At 42.6% G+C, this 15837-nt stretch overlaps 1 protein-coding gene across 1 annotated transcript; it reads right to left on the bottom strand.

Moving 5' to 3' along the window:
- Positions 1-6198: 6198 nt before the first annotated feature.
- LOC147417644 (uncharacterized) lies at positions 6199-7368 on the bottom strand. Its single transcript, XM_086507523.1, has one exon. The coding sequence runs from the start codon at positions 7353-7355 to the stop codon at positions 7062-7064; it is 294 nt and encodes a 97-aa protein (XP_086363649.1). The 5' UTR covers positions 7356-7368; the 3' UTR covers positions 6199-7061.
- Between the last annotated feature and the right edge of the window lie 8469 nt (positions 7369-15837).

The raw sequence follows: 15837 nt of genomic DNA, 5'->3' as shown, positions 1-15837 counted from the left end.
CTTTTTCTCTCTCTCTCAGATGTAGGTGCTATGTCGCGAAAATCAATGCCCGTTCCGTAGGAGTCGTATCGTAGATTCTGTACGGTTTCTTTAGCAAACTCTCCGTACTTGTGCACATGCTCATTACATATCCTACACTTGTGCAGGATTTGATACTTGCAGAGCGTGCACGAGCGTGCAATCTTTTCCTCCATGTTAGTTGATGATCTTGCCATCTACAATGATTATGAATGTTGTTTTAATATATATACTCCTCATAATGTAAACTACCTCGCATTCTCTAGTCTTGCCCAATCTCCGTACACCTCGGTCCAGGGGTGTACGGAGATCAGGACCACCAGGTCAAAATCTCGTCTTTATTGGTCAAATCCTATATGGGTAGACACATACGTGCACTCCCAGGTGTACATGGAAATGCATATAGCGGGCAAAACCCCTTTTCCTCTTTTAGTTCCATAGTTTCTTCTAGAGGGAGAGAGAGAGAGAGATAGAGAGAGTTTTTGTCCTTTTCACACATGCAATTGGTCAGTCAACCTAACTCTTTCTCTCTCTCTTTCTCTATCTACTATCTATCTCTCTCTCTCTCTATCTCTAAAGCTATCTCTAGTTGATTCTCTCTCTCTATATATATATATATCACTCTCTGTCTCTTTATTTCTCTCTCTCTCTCTCTCTCTCTCTCTCTCTCTCTCTCTCTCTCTCTCTCTCTCTCTCTCTCTCTCTCTCTCTCTCTCTGTCTACATACCCTATCTCTCATTCTTTCTCTCTCGCTATCTCCCTTTCTCTCTCTCTCTCTCTCGATCGCGCTCTCGCTATCTCTCTTTCTCTCTCTATTTTTCTATTTCCCTATCTTTCTCTCTGTCTCGCTCTCCACTTCTCTATCTCTCTCTCTCTCTCTATATATATATATCACTCTCTTTCTCTCTCTCTCTCTCTATTCCCTATCTCTCTCTCTCTATATATATATTTATATATAGATATCACTCTCTTTCTCTCTCTCTCTCTCTCTCTCTCTCTATATATATATATATATATATATATATATATATATTTCTTATCTCTTAATTTCTCTCTCTCTCTCTCTCTATTTTCTCTCTCTCTCTCTCTCTCTCTCTACTTCCCTATCTCTCTCTCTTTCTCGCTGTCTACTTTCCTATCTCTCTATGTATTGATCGAACGAGCGACTGAGCTAGGGAGATCCAGACGCCCACAACTCCAGAGGCCAGACTACACAACATCGACAGAGGCTGCATCAGACGATCTAGGTCACTTTGGCTCGACATGCACAACGGCCGGTCAGACTACTACCATGGAGGAGATTGATGAGGTCCGCCAACGACAGATGCTGGATCTCCTATGATCTACCTATCCCAGCTAGCTCTTTTAGCTGCTTAGTCCACACCCAGCAGTTTAGGATTCCATAATATTTTATTTTGTCATTTTGTCATCTTGTTATTCTGACTTTGTATCAGATCTACCACATTGTAACTTTCTGGTCTCATAGGTCACTTTGGCCTTTTGAAGAGTTAATATAGCATTTCATTTCATTTTTTTCTTTAATTTTAATTTTTTATGCAAACCATAATTCTCTCTCTCTCTCTCTCTAGTTTTAATTTCCTACGCACATTTTTCTTTCTCTATCTCTCTCTTTAATTTCCTACACACACACACACACACACTTCTCTCTTTGTCTCTCTCTCTCTCTCTCTCTCTCTCTTTCCTACACAAACACACACACACACACACACCGCTCTCTCTCTCTCTCTCTTTCCTACATATACACACACACACACACACACACACACACACACACACACACACACACCGCTCTCTCTCTATCTCTTTCCTAGACACACACACACACACAGACGATGTGGAGAGAGAGAGAGAGAGAGGGTTTGGGGGGGGGGGGGGGGGGGGAGAAGAGTGCCATTATACCTGCTGCGCAGGTTTCGGCCAAGATCTGAGAACACGTACGTTGAGGGTGAAAATGGCCCCTGCGTGCGGGTTCGCCTTTTTTCCCCCCAAATTTTTAGCGTCAATATGTCTGTTGATATGCGTGTCGATATAGGCGTGGAAAATTTTAGCTTTCTACGCGTATTTCCATGTCCATATCGACGCAGTTATCGACGCGCATATCGACGGAGTGTAAGAACGTCGATATGGACGTGGAAAGGTACGGGTGTCGATATATAGGGCGTCGATAACTTTGGGTTATGTTGTAGTGAGAAGTATGCTGATGAGAAACGTCGACAAGTTACCTTCGAGGAAGGGGAGGAAGTATTTTTACGTGTGCCAGAGCATTCAGAAAGTCTGAAACTGGGCCAACATCTAATTATCTCCCCGATATTGTGGGCCTTTCAAAATACTCAAGCGAGTAGGTAATCGTGCCTAGAAATTACTGCTACCTACACATTCCTGTATTCATCCGGTGTTTCATGTAAGCCGTTTACGTAAGCGTTACATGGGGACAACAATATCATTGACCAAAAGATTTTGGTTGATTTCATTGAACCTCCTACCTTACCGCATGAACCTGAACGTGTTCTCGATTATCATGAGTTAGGTACACATCATCATAAACCTTAATCAAGTAGAAAGATCGACCTGAGGAAGGTGCCACATGGGAAAACATTAGTGTTCTTAAGAAGAAGTTTCCCACTTTTGTTTTCGAGGACGGAAACTCTTCTTTAAGGGGGGAGTATTGTCAAGACAACGGCAAGGCCGGACTAGACAAGGGCAAGGCCGGGTAGGCATTGTGGAAAGGGAGTTCAACTAGGGCAAAGGTCTAGGAGCCATGCTATATAGTGGGTGGTTGGGAGGTGGACTCCTGGGTTCTAGTTCCCCTTGTGTAATATCCATTGAGTGCAGCTTCTTGGCAATCTATGCTCACTCACTGTAGTGATGTCTTAGAGAATGCAAAGTTAGCGCTAGCCGTCTTGAGTTGCGGGCATGCGGCGAGCATGCTCCAGCCATTGACAAGAGACGAAATCCCAAATAGGAAGCTTCTGAAGCACTTTTTGTATGCTGTGAAGTGTATCACATTTGATATACATCTCGACCAAGGCAATGCCAGCCATGAAATTTTATTTCAACAACCCATGACTATCAATATCATTGTGAATTATTTTGTCCATATCACCATCTTGTGCAATGCCACATGCCTTCAAGGTGCAACTGTACATGATTGCATTCGGAGACATGTCCTCTCTCTGCATCTGTTGAAAATAGCCCAAAGCTTCCTAACCCTGACCCTTGCCTTCAAGATGCAAGTGTATGTGGTTACATCTGGAAAGACACCCTTGCTTCGCATCAACCAAAAACAATGCAAAGCTTCTTGGCCTTGTCCAAGCTGAGCATATCCCGCAATCAGTGCATTTCAAGATACGGAATCCCAAACAAGAAACTCCTCAAGCACTTTTTGTGATTTATAAAGTGCACCACATTTGGCATACATGTCGACCAAGGCAATGCCAAGCACAACATTTTATTTCACGACAACCCCAGACTAACAATATCATCATGAATTCTTTTGCCCATACCATTATTTTGTGTAATTCCACATGCCTTCAAGGTGCAAGTGTACATGATTCCATTTGGAGAGATCTCCTCTCTCTGCATCTACTGAAAATAGACCATATGCTTCCTGACCCTGACACTTGCCTTCAAGAGGAAAGCGTATGGGATTGCATCTAGAGAGACACCCTCACTTTGCATTCATCGCAAATAGCCCAAAGCTTATTGCCCTTGCCCAAGTTGGGCATACCCCACAATCAGTGCATTCTAAGAGTTGACTAACAATAGCAACATATCAGCATCTTGTATAATGCCACATGCCTTCAAGGTGCAAGTTTACGTGATTGCATTTGGAGAGATGACCTCTCTTTGCATGTGCTGAAAACAACGTAGAGCTTCTTGACCCTGATCCTATTGGACACTGGACATATCCTGAAATCAATGCACTCCATGAGACAATGTTGCACACAGAAGCTCGTTGAGGACCTATTGCACTCTGAGGAGTGCAGTGCACTTGACATACATACTGATTAATGTGTTGACTAAGTATGTGTTCTTCTCAAGTAACCCACTATCACGAATATCAGCATGTATCCTAGTACCCTTGAAAAATCCTTCTACTTAGCACAACCTTTACATGAGCTCACAAAAGAAAGTCTTCTTCTCTTCCCCTCCATGTTTTCTTCTGTAGCCAATATTTCTTCTTCCTTGGTTTTGCTTTGTAGTGCTCTAAGAAGTGCACCGCACTTGACTCGGGTTTTCACGCCTTGATCATCACTGTAGACTCAGCTGAAGCAACCCCTGCTTGCACAAAATGCTGCAGCGTCTAGGCTCAAAAATGACGGCTGGCACAAAAGCGCTCCACTTTGTAACTGAGTTGTTCATTGGACTCTACTCTCTCTCTCTCTCTCTCTCTCTCTCTCTCTCTCTCTCTCTCTCTCTCTCTCTCTCTCTACGCACTATGTCGCTGGTGCTCAGTGGTGGACACTGGTCAGACACTTGTAGTAGCTGACACTTGTCAGGGGGAGGGGGAGGGAATTTTCAAAATTTACAATTGCTCAAAATAAAAGGGATAAAATCTGCCAAAATTATATAAATTGACCACATGCATTCACTCAACCACGAATTGAAGAAGTTAAATGATAAAATGTAGTCAGTACATATATGTCACTCAAAAGCAAAACACAAACAAAAGGTGGCTTTTACCTACTGTATTCCATTTTAAATTTGATAAAATATGGAAAAATCACTTTACATTACTGTTTGATTGTCTCTCCCTCCCGTCAAAGTCCAGGGTCGGGGGGCAGCAAACCATGGTCGTACATCTACAAGACATTCCATCGCAGAATCTGCAGGTGCACCCGATGGATGATTGACACCTCAGCGTCCGTAATGCAATTGTCTGACAGCCAATCACTCCTATCCAAATAAGCACTCAGAATGTGTAATCTGTGTAGCTGTCACCTCTCTCGTCTGTGTACGCCTGTGCAGTTGCATGGCAACATGAATTTGTGCTTTTCCATACACGTGTAAACTCCTTACTGGCCCCCACTCCCCTGGATTTGACGGTCGGGAATGGTCCGCTGCTGACCATTCCCTATTTTAAAGGCTCCCCCATGGCTCCCGGCTCCCCACCGGTCGCCAAATGGGGTCGCCTTTAAAATAGGGAATGGTCAGCAGAGCCGGGAGCCATGGGGGAGCCTTTAAAATAGGGAATGGTCAGCAACGGACCATTCCCTACACCTTACCGTGCCAAGCACTTGATCATTCTCAACAAAAGGAAAATGCCCTTCATTAGCTTCTAGTCATGACTCATGTTGAAGACATAGAGATTGGAGAGGATGAACATCAAATTTTCAACTTTGTCCACCCAATCTTTGTTACCCTACATCTTGAAGAAATGCTCAAGAAATGACATTAAAAATGTTCAGAAAGAGAGAAAATAGCCCCAAAGTGAAGGACGTTTTGCACTTTGCAATGTTGCATGGCAGCCATCAGAACTTGCCTTCAAGATTTCTCTCTTGCGAGCAATGCAAGGGTGCTATTTTGCTAGCGAATAAAACTTTAGATGCCTCCCAAACTTGATTATCGATGTCCTTTCCCAAATCTGCTCTTGTATGCGTTTGACATTCTCATCTCTTCTTTTTTTGCAAACATCATATAATCTCTCTCTCTCTCTCTCTCTCTCTCTAGCCCCTTCTATCTGGCTCCCATTCATAGTCATTATCTTACACTCCCCATTCCATTGTACCATGTTTAATCAACTTACCATTGAGCATCCGAGAACCGATAGTATCATATCCACAACAATGGCCACTATTCTTGCAGAGAGAGAGAGAGAGAGAGAGAGAGAGAGAGAGAGAGAGAGAGAGAAAAGAATTAAAATTCATAATGGTGGGTGAAAATGAGACTGTTATAGAGCATTTTGAGGTGCAAGGGAAAGAGATAGGCGACGAAGAATTAAAATTCATAATGGTGGGTGAAAATGAGACTGTTATAGAGCATTTTGAGGTGCAAGGGAAAGAGATAGGCGAGGTCTCTCTCTCTCTCTCTCTCTCTCTCTCTCTCTCTCTCTCTCTCCTTTGTTTGCCGTTTCGCTCAAGCCGCATTGGCCGGATCAACATGCTTGCGACACGTGGCTGGGGGAGGTAATTCCTCTCCGCTTTAACTATAGTATAAATTCACGAGGTGTTAATCAAGTCACAAATAAACACTAAAGACTCAAGGTTATTGTAGAGGAATGATAACCTCTGTGAATCCCACATGGACTTACAATGAATACAACCATACCTTCTACCAACCACACCAAAGCTATTAAAAAAACAAATAAATATACTGATAATGTAATAGGCAAGCTATAAGAAGCTATTATTTCATGCTCAATCGCCACAAATCAACCTGTAATGGTGGTGGATAATCCATTTTGTCTTTCGAGCAAGGACAGAGAAGAAAAGGGTTGCACCAAAATAATAATATAATTCAAAGCAAGCACCCACTCACACAATCACTTTGGAAAAGGCCATTGATGTTATTTAGGCCCAAGTACATCAGAGGCCCTGTAGGAGTGCCCACGGGGTGGGCATATCGAACTAGCATGAAGTCCGGCAATAGGGTGGCATTCAAAGCCTAAAATTGATGGGCATAATAGAAATTTCTTGCAACATACAATTTTCCAAGCTCCCTTTGTCAAAAGTGACCAAAGAACATGATTGCCATCTATAACATAAATTTCAAGGTATATACATGAGAATTGACATGCAATTTCGAGATTCTAGCATGTCAAATTATGATAGAAGGTTTTTCTTATAGACCTATTTTCACCGGCAAAATAGCCCTTGACGGAAAAAACACGTGTCAGTTTTAGGCCCTTGGTGGCATTTTGTGTGGTACTTTTTGAGGAGCATTAATGAGATGATGATCTGCCATATATAAATGATGAATTCTCACAAGCATCTATAAGATTCTGCACTTTTTCAGATGAGATAAGAGGCAATGAGAATCCTGCTGAAGGAGCTTTTCAGTTTGAGAGCTGAATGCCGAAGGAGCTAGCCATAGCAAGCTGGTTTTTCAGTAGTAGACATAGTTTGAGCAAGGACCTCTTCCAAGGGAAGAGTCTCTTCGGGAATGGTATCGAGGGATGGTTTCCAAGATCGACGGCGTCTGCGCTGGGCACGCCTCCCTTGCGCTGGTAATGAAGATGGCTCTGTCGTGACTTCACGGCCAGCATGACCTGCTGCCGCAGACGAGGCACCGTCATCTCGTCGGGGGCTGACGAGCGGCACCAGGCAGTCCACCACGCCTTTCTCCATCAATATACAGCACGCGGCCACCTTTATCATAAATCCACCACTGCCCATCTTCTTCTTCTTCCTCGCCCTCTTCGTCTGCTCTATAGTATACGTCTGCCTGCTTTTTATAGCCCATGCGAAAAAACAGCCCACCATTTTGCTTTCCAGCGAAAAGCAAAACCCACATTTGTTACTTGTCATTGTTTTACACGAAAAATCTAAAAATTTGAGCTGTGTTTTCCACATTTTTGCACTATTGTTTGAATTTCTAAGTGAACTAGTCTTGCTGGGTCGGCCGTGCGAAAGAGACTTGCTGTACTATTGTTTAGCATTGATCTATTGTTGGGCGTCAAAAATATTTTATTTACATATAGTAGATTGAATGTAGAGAAATACAAAAGTTAACTTGGACTACCAGACGTCTGCTCCGAGCTTGCAAGTAGAGAAGGTTGTTTTGTCTAGCAAGTACAAGAAAACCATATAAGTAGCTAAATATTTTGTCATCGAATGACACAAACTACAAATCACAAGTGCACGTCGTACAAAAGTGTCATATAGCAATATGGTGGAGAGTTGGCACTATCTCTCCCCAGAAAGAATAAGGAACGGAAGTCGTGCCCTGTCGTATAGATTAGTTGTGCAGTCCAAGCAAACACATAGTCATGGAGATTTGGATGCAGATGACGAACCTTTACGACTTGTTGACACATAGTTTTTTTTGTTGGTATGAATCCTTCGATCACTATATATCTTGCTCTTTTGTGGGTCCTTCAATCACCATATGTATGGCTAGTATCCCTTCTACATTCAGCCTCTCTGTCATGCTCTCTTCGTAATTCATACTACTCTCATATTGATCATGTGAATCAGAATCTCTATCATCACCACGACGATCATATCTATTATGATCTCCATCATCATCTCTTGTTTGACTTTTTTCAATTGAGAAATCGTTGATAAATGGACATTGGAATCATACGCCTTCATTCTCTTATACAAGGTCTGACACACTATACATGTGCTTAAAGAAAGATATCAACTTCTAGATTAGTTAAAGGTATCTTCAAAGTAGCAACAAGTGCAACATTTGGACCATCGATCTCTGGTTGCTTTGCATACAAAATGTCGAGGAGCCTGAGTCGGTTGCTAGTCAATTGCAACTAGCTAGCAAGGGTTGACCAAAATAGTCAATGTGGAGTCCATCATCAACGTCATGCACAAGAGTCAAAAGGGCATACAACTATCAAAAGCCTCAAAGCAATTGCAGGCTAAGCTGCACGAGTCCTTCATCAGGTCATCCATCATCGACATTGTGCAGAAGAGTTAGAAGCAGGATACGACTTCTGAAGTCTCAAAGTGATTGCAGGCTGAGCTGCTTGAGTACTTTGTCATGCTACCTTTGGCCACATTGTGGACAAGGAGAAAATCAATTCCAAATTGAGCTTCTCGAGTACTTCGTTATGTTGTCTTTGGCCAAGCTGCAGACAAGAAGAAAAGTGACAATCGAAGCATGAGCTCCCAAAAGCATGAATATGGGCTGCATACGTTGTTGTTAATAAAGAAGACTCATGAAATGCCAACTCCCAAGCCAGTATCGACAACGTCAACTAGGTGGAAGGTGTGGGGTATGCTTATGACCAATTTAATGTGCGTTGATGTTGATCTGCCATTGTCTTTATTTTTGGCCTACGAATAGAGTTTAGCCTCGGGGCCCGAGGGGGGGGGGGGGGAGGGGTGTCACTATATGTAAAACATATATATTGTAACATTTAATGGCCTAAAAACTTGTGTGTAGTGGAAATTAGCATGAACATAGTGGGTATTTCATTAGAATAGATTCCTAATGAGAATTACAAGAGTGCTTCGGTGGAGAGAGCAACAAAAAGCATAACACCTAGTTAGATAGCATGAACAATACTTTCAAAACAGAGACAAATTAAGCTATTGACAAGAGTTGAGGACCGGATTTGCATGGAGCCGGTCCCCCCTCCAAAAGGCTTTCTATTATGGTTTCTCCCATCAAGAGAGACATTGTACAATACAATTCTTTGTGTTCCTTTAAGACTAGCTAGTGCAATGAAGATGAAAGCTTCATGCACTAAGCAAAACACTTAGCAAACACAACATCAATTATCCCCGGTCTCAGACCCAAGACCTCACACACCTTCGAAGATGGTGAGAGCTAGCAGGGTATGAGAGTAGATTGAGAGGAAGAAGGAGTATCTTACGAGAAATATATACATCTCCTCACATAATCACTCATATTAACATAGCTTAGCTTAGTAATTAGCTTGGTAGAGGAGATGAGCATGCATTGAAGCTTGGCTCTTGGTTGGATTTGCATCCACATGCCAAGAGTGTGTCGATGTAGGCTTCTATCTCACAAGCTTGGAGTAGGTGATGAGCTCTCCATTAAAGCTTGGGAAGAGATAGTCTTCTTTACTTCACACATGAGATTGTGTGAGTGTGTGTGTGATAATGCCTTGCAAAAATCATCCCCCTCCCTCTCTTGGGCGACCCTCTTGCTATTTGCTCTTGCTCTACCCTCATTGGACCTCCCCAGGCCTAGCCAATGGTAATTAAGCAGTATGAGTGATAGCCTTCTGACATGTGTCCCCCTTTCCCCTTTTGTGAGAGCTTTAGGTAAATTAATAATTCAACTAAACTCTCATTGTACCCCTTTGCCTCTTGGCCAATAGGAATCAGGCAAGCCATTGGGCTGCTGAATGCTCATTGGACCCCTTGGGAGACTGTCCAATAGTCTTCTAGAGGACTTAATTCTCATTGGTTCTTTTATTAAGTGTTTTTTAAATTAATTAAACTAGATTTACTCTAGCCTAATTCTCATTGGTCCACCTCCAGGCCATCCAATAGGAATTCGGTACACCTTGTGGGCATCTGTGCTAGGGAGCTGACATGTGTCCCTCATTCCCTTTGTGTAAAGGGAGCCTTTGTGTGTGTGTGTGTGTGTGTGTGTGTGTGTGTGTGTGTGTGTGTGTGTGGATTTCTCTCTCATCCCCTACATGAAAGGCTCGTCCCCTCCTAAGTAGGGATTGCAAAGACTTTTTTGTACACACACAAAGCATCCAATTCCCCTATGGTTGACCTTTGGACACAACCTTTGAATTTTGGAACCTTAGCATTTTGGAAGTCTTAATGGACTGAATCTTAGAATCTTTTTAGCCCATTTTTTCACATGGCTCTTTTGCACATGGCCCCCCCTTTGGATCCCTACTATGGATGGTCTGTTAGCTTAACCAATATTCTAGTTTTTTCTCCCCTGGAACTTCCCCATATTAAATGATCAGTTTAACATGAGAAAATCATAGGAGAATTAGATATTGATTATTATGACATTACCTCTCTCTTGAAATCATAGTCGTCCTTGACTATGGTGTAGAGAAGATAAAGCATATTCATGAGTCCTTTTCTTAGCGGGTAGAGGATCCCTATGTTACCCTACGACATCATTCCACAATGGATGACTAGTCCATTTGGCGCTTGAGAGCATGAGGCTGCCGCAAGCATGTCTGTACATTAGTCCTATCAATCTTCCACAGTAGAGTGACAAGCTCTACTTGGTGTTTGGGAGAGGTCGTCTCCGCAAACTTGATCTAAGCATGCATACTACTTCATTTTTGTGCACAATAAAGAAAAAGAGAGTCTTATAAGACAAAACCTTTGTTCATTTTTAACATTTTGTACATTTGCTTACTCTTGGGAAGCATTGTAAGCATTGACAAGGTTTAGGTTATCCTTTAATTGTATGCCTTGCATCCATCTAGCATCTTTAAAAGGATAATTCTTAAACTTAAGAAGATATCGTCGGATAGTCTTACTGCCTCTTAATACCTTGTCTTCATGTCGGAGAATGGACTCAGGCTGCAGCACCTCCTCTTGGTCCTCGATCTCCGGTGGGTCTTCAATAGTTGGTTCTTGAGGTGGCTCTCCTTTGTATCGAGAATGGTCTCTTCGGGAATGGTATCGAGGGATGGTTTCCAAGATCGACGGCGTCTGCGCTGGGCACGCCTCCCTTGCGCTGGTAATGAAGATGGCTCTGTCGTGACTTCACGGCCAGCATGACCTGCTGCCGCAGACGAGGCACCGTCATCTCGTCGGGGGCTGACGAGCGGCACCAGGCAGTCCACCACGCCTTTCTCCATCAATATACAGCACGCGGCCACCCTTATCATAAATCCACCACTGCACATCTTCTTCTTCTTCCTCGCCCTCTTCGTCTGCTCTATAGTATACGTCTGCCTGCTTTTTATAGCCCATGCGAAAAAACAGCCCGCCATTTTGCTTTCCAGCGAAAAGCAAAACCCACATTTGTTACTTGTCATTGTTTTACACGAACGCGTTTTGCTCTCCTTACCAAATCTAAAAATTTGAGCTGTGTTTTCCACATTTTTGCACTATTGTTTGAATTTCTAAGTGAACTAGTCTTGCTGGGTCGGCCGTGCGAAAGAGACTTGCTGTACTATTGTTTAGTATTGATCTATTGTTGGGCGTCAAAAATATTTTATTTACATATAGTAGATTGAATATAGAGAAATACAAAAGTTAACTTGGACTACCAGACGTCTGCTCCAAGCTTGCAAGTAGAGAAGGTTGTTTTGTCTAGCTAGTACAAGAAAACCATATAAGTAGCAAAATATTTTGTCATCGAATGACACAAACTACAAATCCCAAGTGCACGTCGTACAAAAGTGTCGTATAGGAATATGGTGGACAGTTGGCACTATCTCTCCCCAGAAAGAATAAGGAACGCAAGTCGTGCCCTGTCGTATAGATTAGTTGTGCAGTCCAAGCAAACACATAGTCATGGAGATTTGGATGCAGATGACGAACCTTTACGACTTGTTGACACATAGTTTTTTTTGTTGGTATGAATCCTTCGATCACTATATATCTTGCTCTTTTGTGGGTCCTTCAATCACCATATGTATGGCTAGTATCCCTTCTACATTCAGCCTCTCTGTCATGCTCTCTTCGTAATTCATACTACTCTCATATTGATCATGTGAATCAGAATCTCTATCATCACCACGACGATCATATCTATTATGATCTCCATCATCATCTCTTGTTTGACTTTTTTCAATTGAGAAATCGTTGATAAATGGACATTGGAATCATACGCCTTCATTCTCTTATACAAGGTCTGACACACTATACATGTGCTTAAAGAAAGATATCAACTTCTAGATTAGTTAAAGGTATCTTCAAAGTAGCAACAAGTGCAACATTTGGACCATCGATCTCTGGTTGCTTTGCATACAAAATGTCGAGGAGCCTGAGTCGGTTGCTAGTCAATTGCAACTAGCTAGCAAGGGTTGACCAAAATAGTCAATGTGGAGTCCATCATCAACGTCATGCACAAGAGTCAAAAGGGCATACAACTATCGAAAGCCTCAAAGCAATTGCAGGCTAAGCTGCACGAGTCCTTCATCAGGTCATCCATCATCGACATTGTGCAGAAGAGTTAGAAGCAGGATACGACTTCTGAAGTCTCAAAGTGATTGCAGGCTGAGCTGCTTGAGTACTTTGTCATGCTACCTTTGGCCACATTGTGGACAAGGAGAAAATCAATTCCAAATTGAGCTTCTCGAGTACTTCGTTATGTTGTCTTTGGCCAAGCTGCAGACAAGAAGAAAAGTGACAATCGAAGCATGAGCTCCCAAAAGCATGAATATGGGCTGCATACGTTGTTGTTAATAAAGAAGACTCATGAAATGCCAACTCCCAAGCCAGTATCGACAACGTCAACTAGGTGGAAGGTGTGGGGTATGCTTATGACCAATTTAATGTGCGTTGATGTTGATCTGCCATTGTCTTTATTTTTGGCCTACGAATAGAGTTTAGCCTCGGGGCCCGAGGGGGGGGGGGGGGAGGGGTGTCACTATATGTAAAACATATATATTGTAACATTTAATGGCCTAAAAACTTGTGTGTAGTGGAAATTAGCATGAACATAGTGGGTATTTCATTAGAATAGATTCCTAATGAGAATTACAAGAGTGCTTCGGTGGAGAGAGCAACAAAAAGCATAACACCTAGTTAGATAGCATGAACAATACTTTCAAAACAGAGACAAATTAAGCTATTGACAAGAGTTGAGGACCGGATTTGCATGGAGCCGGTCCCCCCTCCAAAAGGCTTTCTATTATGGTTTCTCCCATCAAGAGAGACATTGTACAATACAATTCTTTGTGTTCCTTTAAGACTAGCTAGTGCAATGAAGATGAAAGCTTCATGCACTAAGCAAAACACTTAGCAAACACAACATCAATTATCCCCGGTCTCAGACCCAAGACCTCACACACCTTCGAAGATGGTGAGAGCTAGCAGGGTATGAGAGTAGATTGAGAGGAAGAAGGAGTATCTTACGAGAAATATATACATCTCCTCACATAATCACTCATATTAACATAGCTTAGCTTAGTAATTAGCTTGGTAGAGGAGATGAGCATGCATTGAAGCTTGGCTCTTGGTTGGATTTGCATCCACATGCCAAGAGTGTGTCGATGTAGGCTTCTATCTCACAAGCTTGGAGTAGGTGATGAGCTCTCCATTAAAGCTTGGGAAGAGATAGTCTTCTTTACTTCACACATTGGATTGTGTGAGTGTGTGTGTGATAATGCCTTGCAAAAATCATCCCCCTCCCTCTCTTGGGCGACCCTCTTGCTATTTGCTCTTGCTCTACCCTCATTGGACCTCCCCAGGCCTAGCCAATGGTAATTAAGCAGTATGAGTGATAGCCTTCTGACATGTGTCCCCATTTCCCCTTTTGTGAGAGCTTTAGGTAAATTAATAATTCAACTAAACTCTCATTGTACCCCTTTGCCTCCTGGCCAATAGGAATCAGGCAAGCCATTGGGCTGATGAATGCTCATTGGACCCCTTGGGAGACTGTCCAATAGTCTTCTAGAGGACTTAATTCTCATTGGTTCTTTTATTAAGTGTTTTTTAAATTAATTAAACTAGATTTACTCTAGCCTAATTCTCATTGGTCCACCTCCAAGCCATCCAATAAGAATTCGGTACACCTTGTGAGCATCTGTGCTAGGGAGATGACATGTGTCCCTCATTCCCTTTGTGTAAAGGGAGCTTGTGTGTGTGTGTGTGGATTTCTCTCTCATCCCCTACATGAAAGGCTCGTCCCCTCCTAAGTAGGGATTGCAAAGACTTTTTTGTACACACACAAAGCATCCAATTTCCCTATGGTTGACCTTTGGACACAACCTTTGAATTTTGGAACCTTAGCATTTTGGAAGTCTTAATGGGCTGAATCTTAGGGTCTTTTTAGCCCATTTTTGCACATGGCTCTTTTGCACATGGCCCCCCCTTTGGATCCCTATTTTCGCTCCTTTGGATCCCTACTGTGGCCGGTCTGTTAGCTTAACCAATATTCTAGCTTTTTCTCTCCTGGCACTTCCCCATATTAAATGATCAGTTTAACATGAGAAAATCATAGGAGAATTAGATATTGATTATTATGACATTACCTCTCTCTTGAAATCATAGTCGTCCTTGACTATGGTGTAGAGAAGATAAAGCATATTCATGAGTCCTTTTCTTAGCGGGTAGAGGATCCCTATGTTACCCTACGGCATCATTCCACAATGGATGACTAGTCCATTTGGCGCTTGAGAGCATGAGGCTGCCACAAGCATGTCTGTACATTTGTCCTATCAATCTTCCATAGTAGAGTGACAAGCTCTACTTGGTGTTTGGGAGACGTCGTCTCCGCAAACTTGATCTAAGCATGCATACTACTTCATTTTTGTGCACAATAAAGAAAAAGAGAGTCTTATAAGACAAAACCTTTGTTCATTTTTAACATTTTGTACATTTGCTTACTCTTGGGAAGCATTGTAAGCATTGACAAGGTTTAGGTTATCCTTTAATTGTATGCCTTGCATCCATCTAGCATCTTTAAAAGGATAATTCTTAAACTTAAGAAGATATCGTCGGATAGTCTTACCGCCTCTTAATACCTTGTCTTCAAGTCGGAGAATGGACTCGGGCTGCAGCACGTCCTCTTGGTCCTCGATCTCCGGTGGGTCTTCAATAGTTGGTTCTTGAGGTGCCTCTCCTTTGTAAGGCTTTAATAGGTTCACATGGAAAGCATTGTGTATGAGCCAATGATTGGGCAACTTGAGTTGATAGGCCGTCTCATTGATTGGCCTACAAATCTGGAACGGACCATAGTACCCTTTTGCTAGTTTAGCATAGTACTTTTGGTGTCCCGTAGGATTCTTGCCCGTCATGTGCCTTAATTGAGCCTTGGGAAACTTTAATAAGACCCAATCATTTTCTTTAAATTCTTGGGCTCTTCTGTGCTTATCAGCAACAGCCTTTTGCCTTTGCTATGAGATAGAGTTAGCATCCTGATAGCGGGAAAAAGAGCAGTGCAATCGGGTGGCCTCTGTACTCGTGCACACTCCACAGACCACACCTCATGCAAACAAGCAAAGAACAAAACAAAGGGGGCACCACCCTAAATTAAGAGGTTTAGGGACCTCACACA

The sequence above is a fragment of the Adiantum capillus-veneris genome, chromosome 30 (genome assembly GCF_014529385.1).
Source record: "Adiantum capillus-veneris isolate H3 chromosome 30, ASM1452938v2, whole genome shotgun sequence".
NCBI classification, from domain to species: Eukaryota; Viridiplantae; Streptophyta; class Polypodiopsida; order Polypodiales; family Pteridaceae; genus Adiantum; species Adiantum capillus-veneris.
This window is presented reverse-complemented; position numbering and strand designations above follow the sequence as displayed.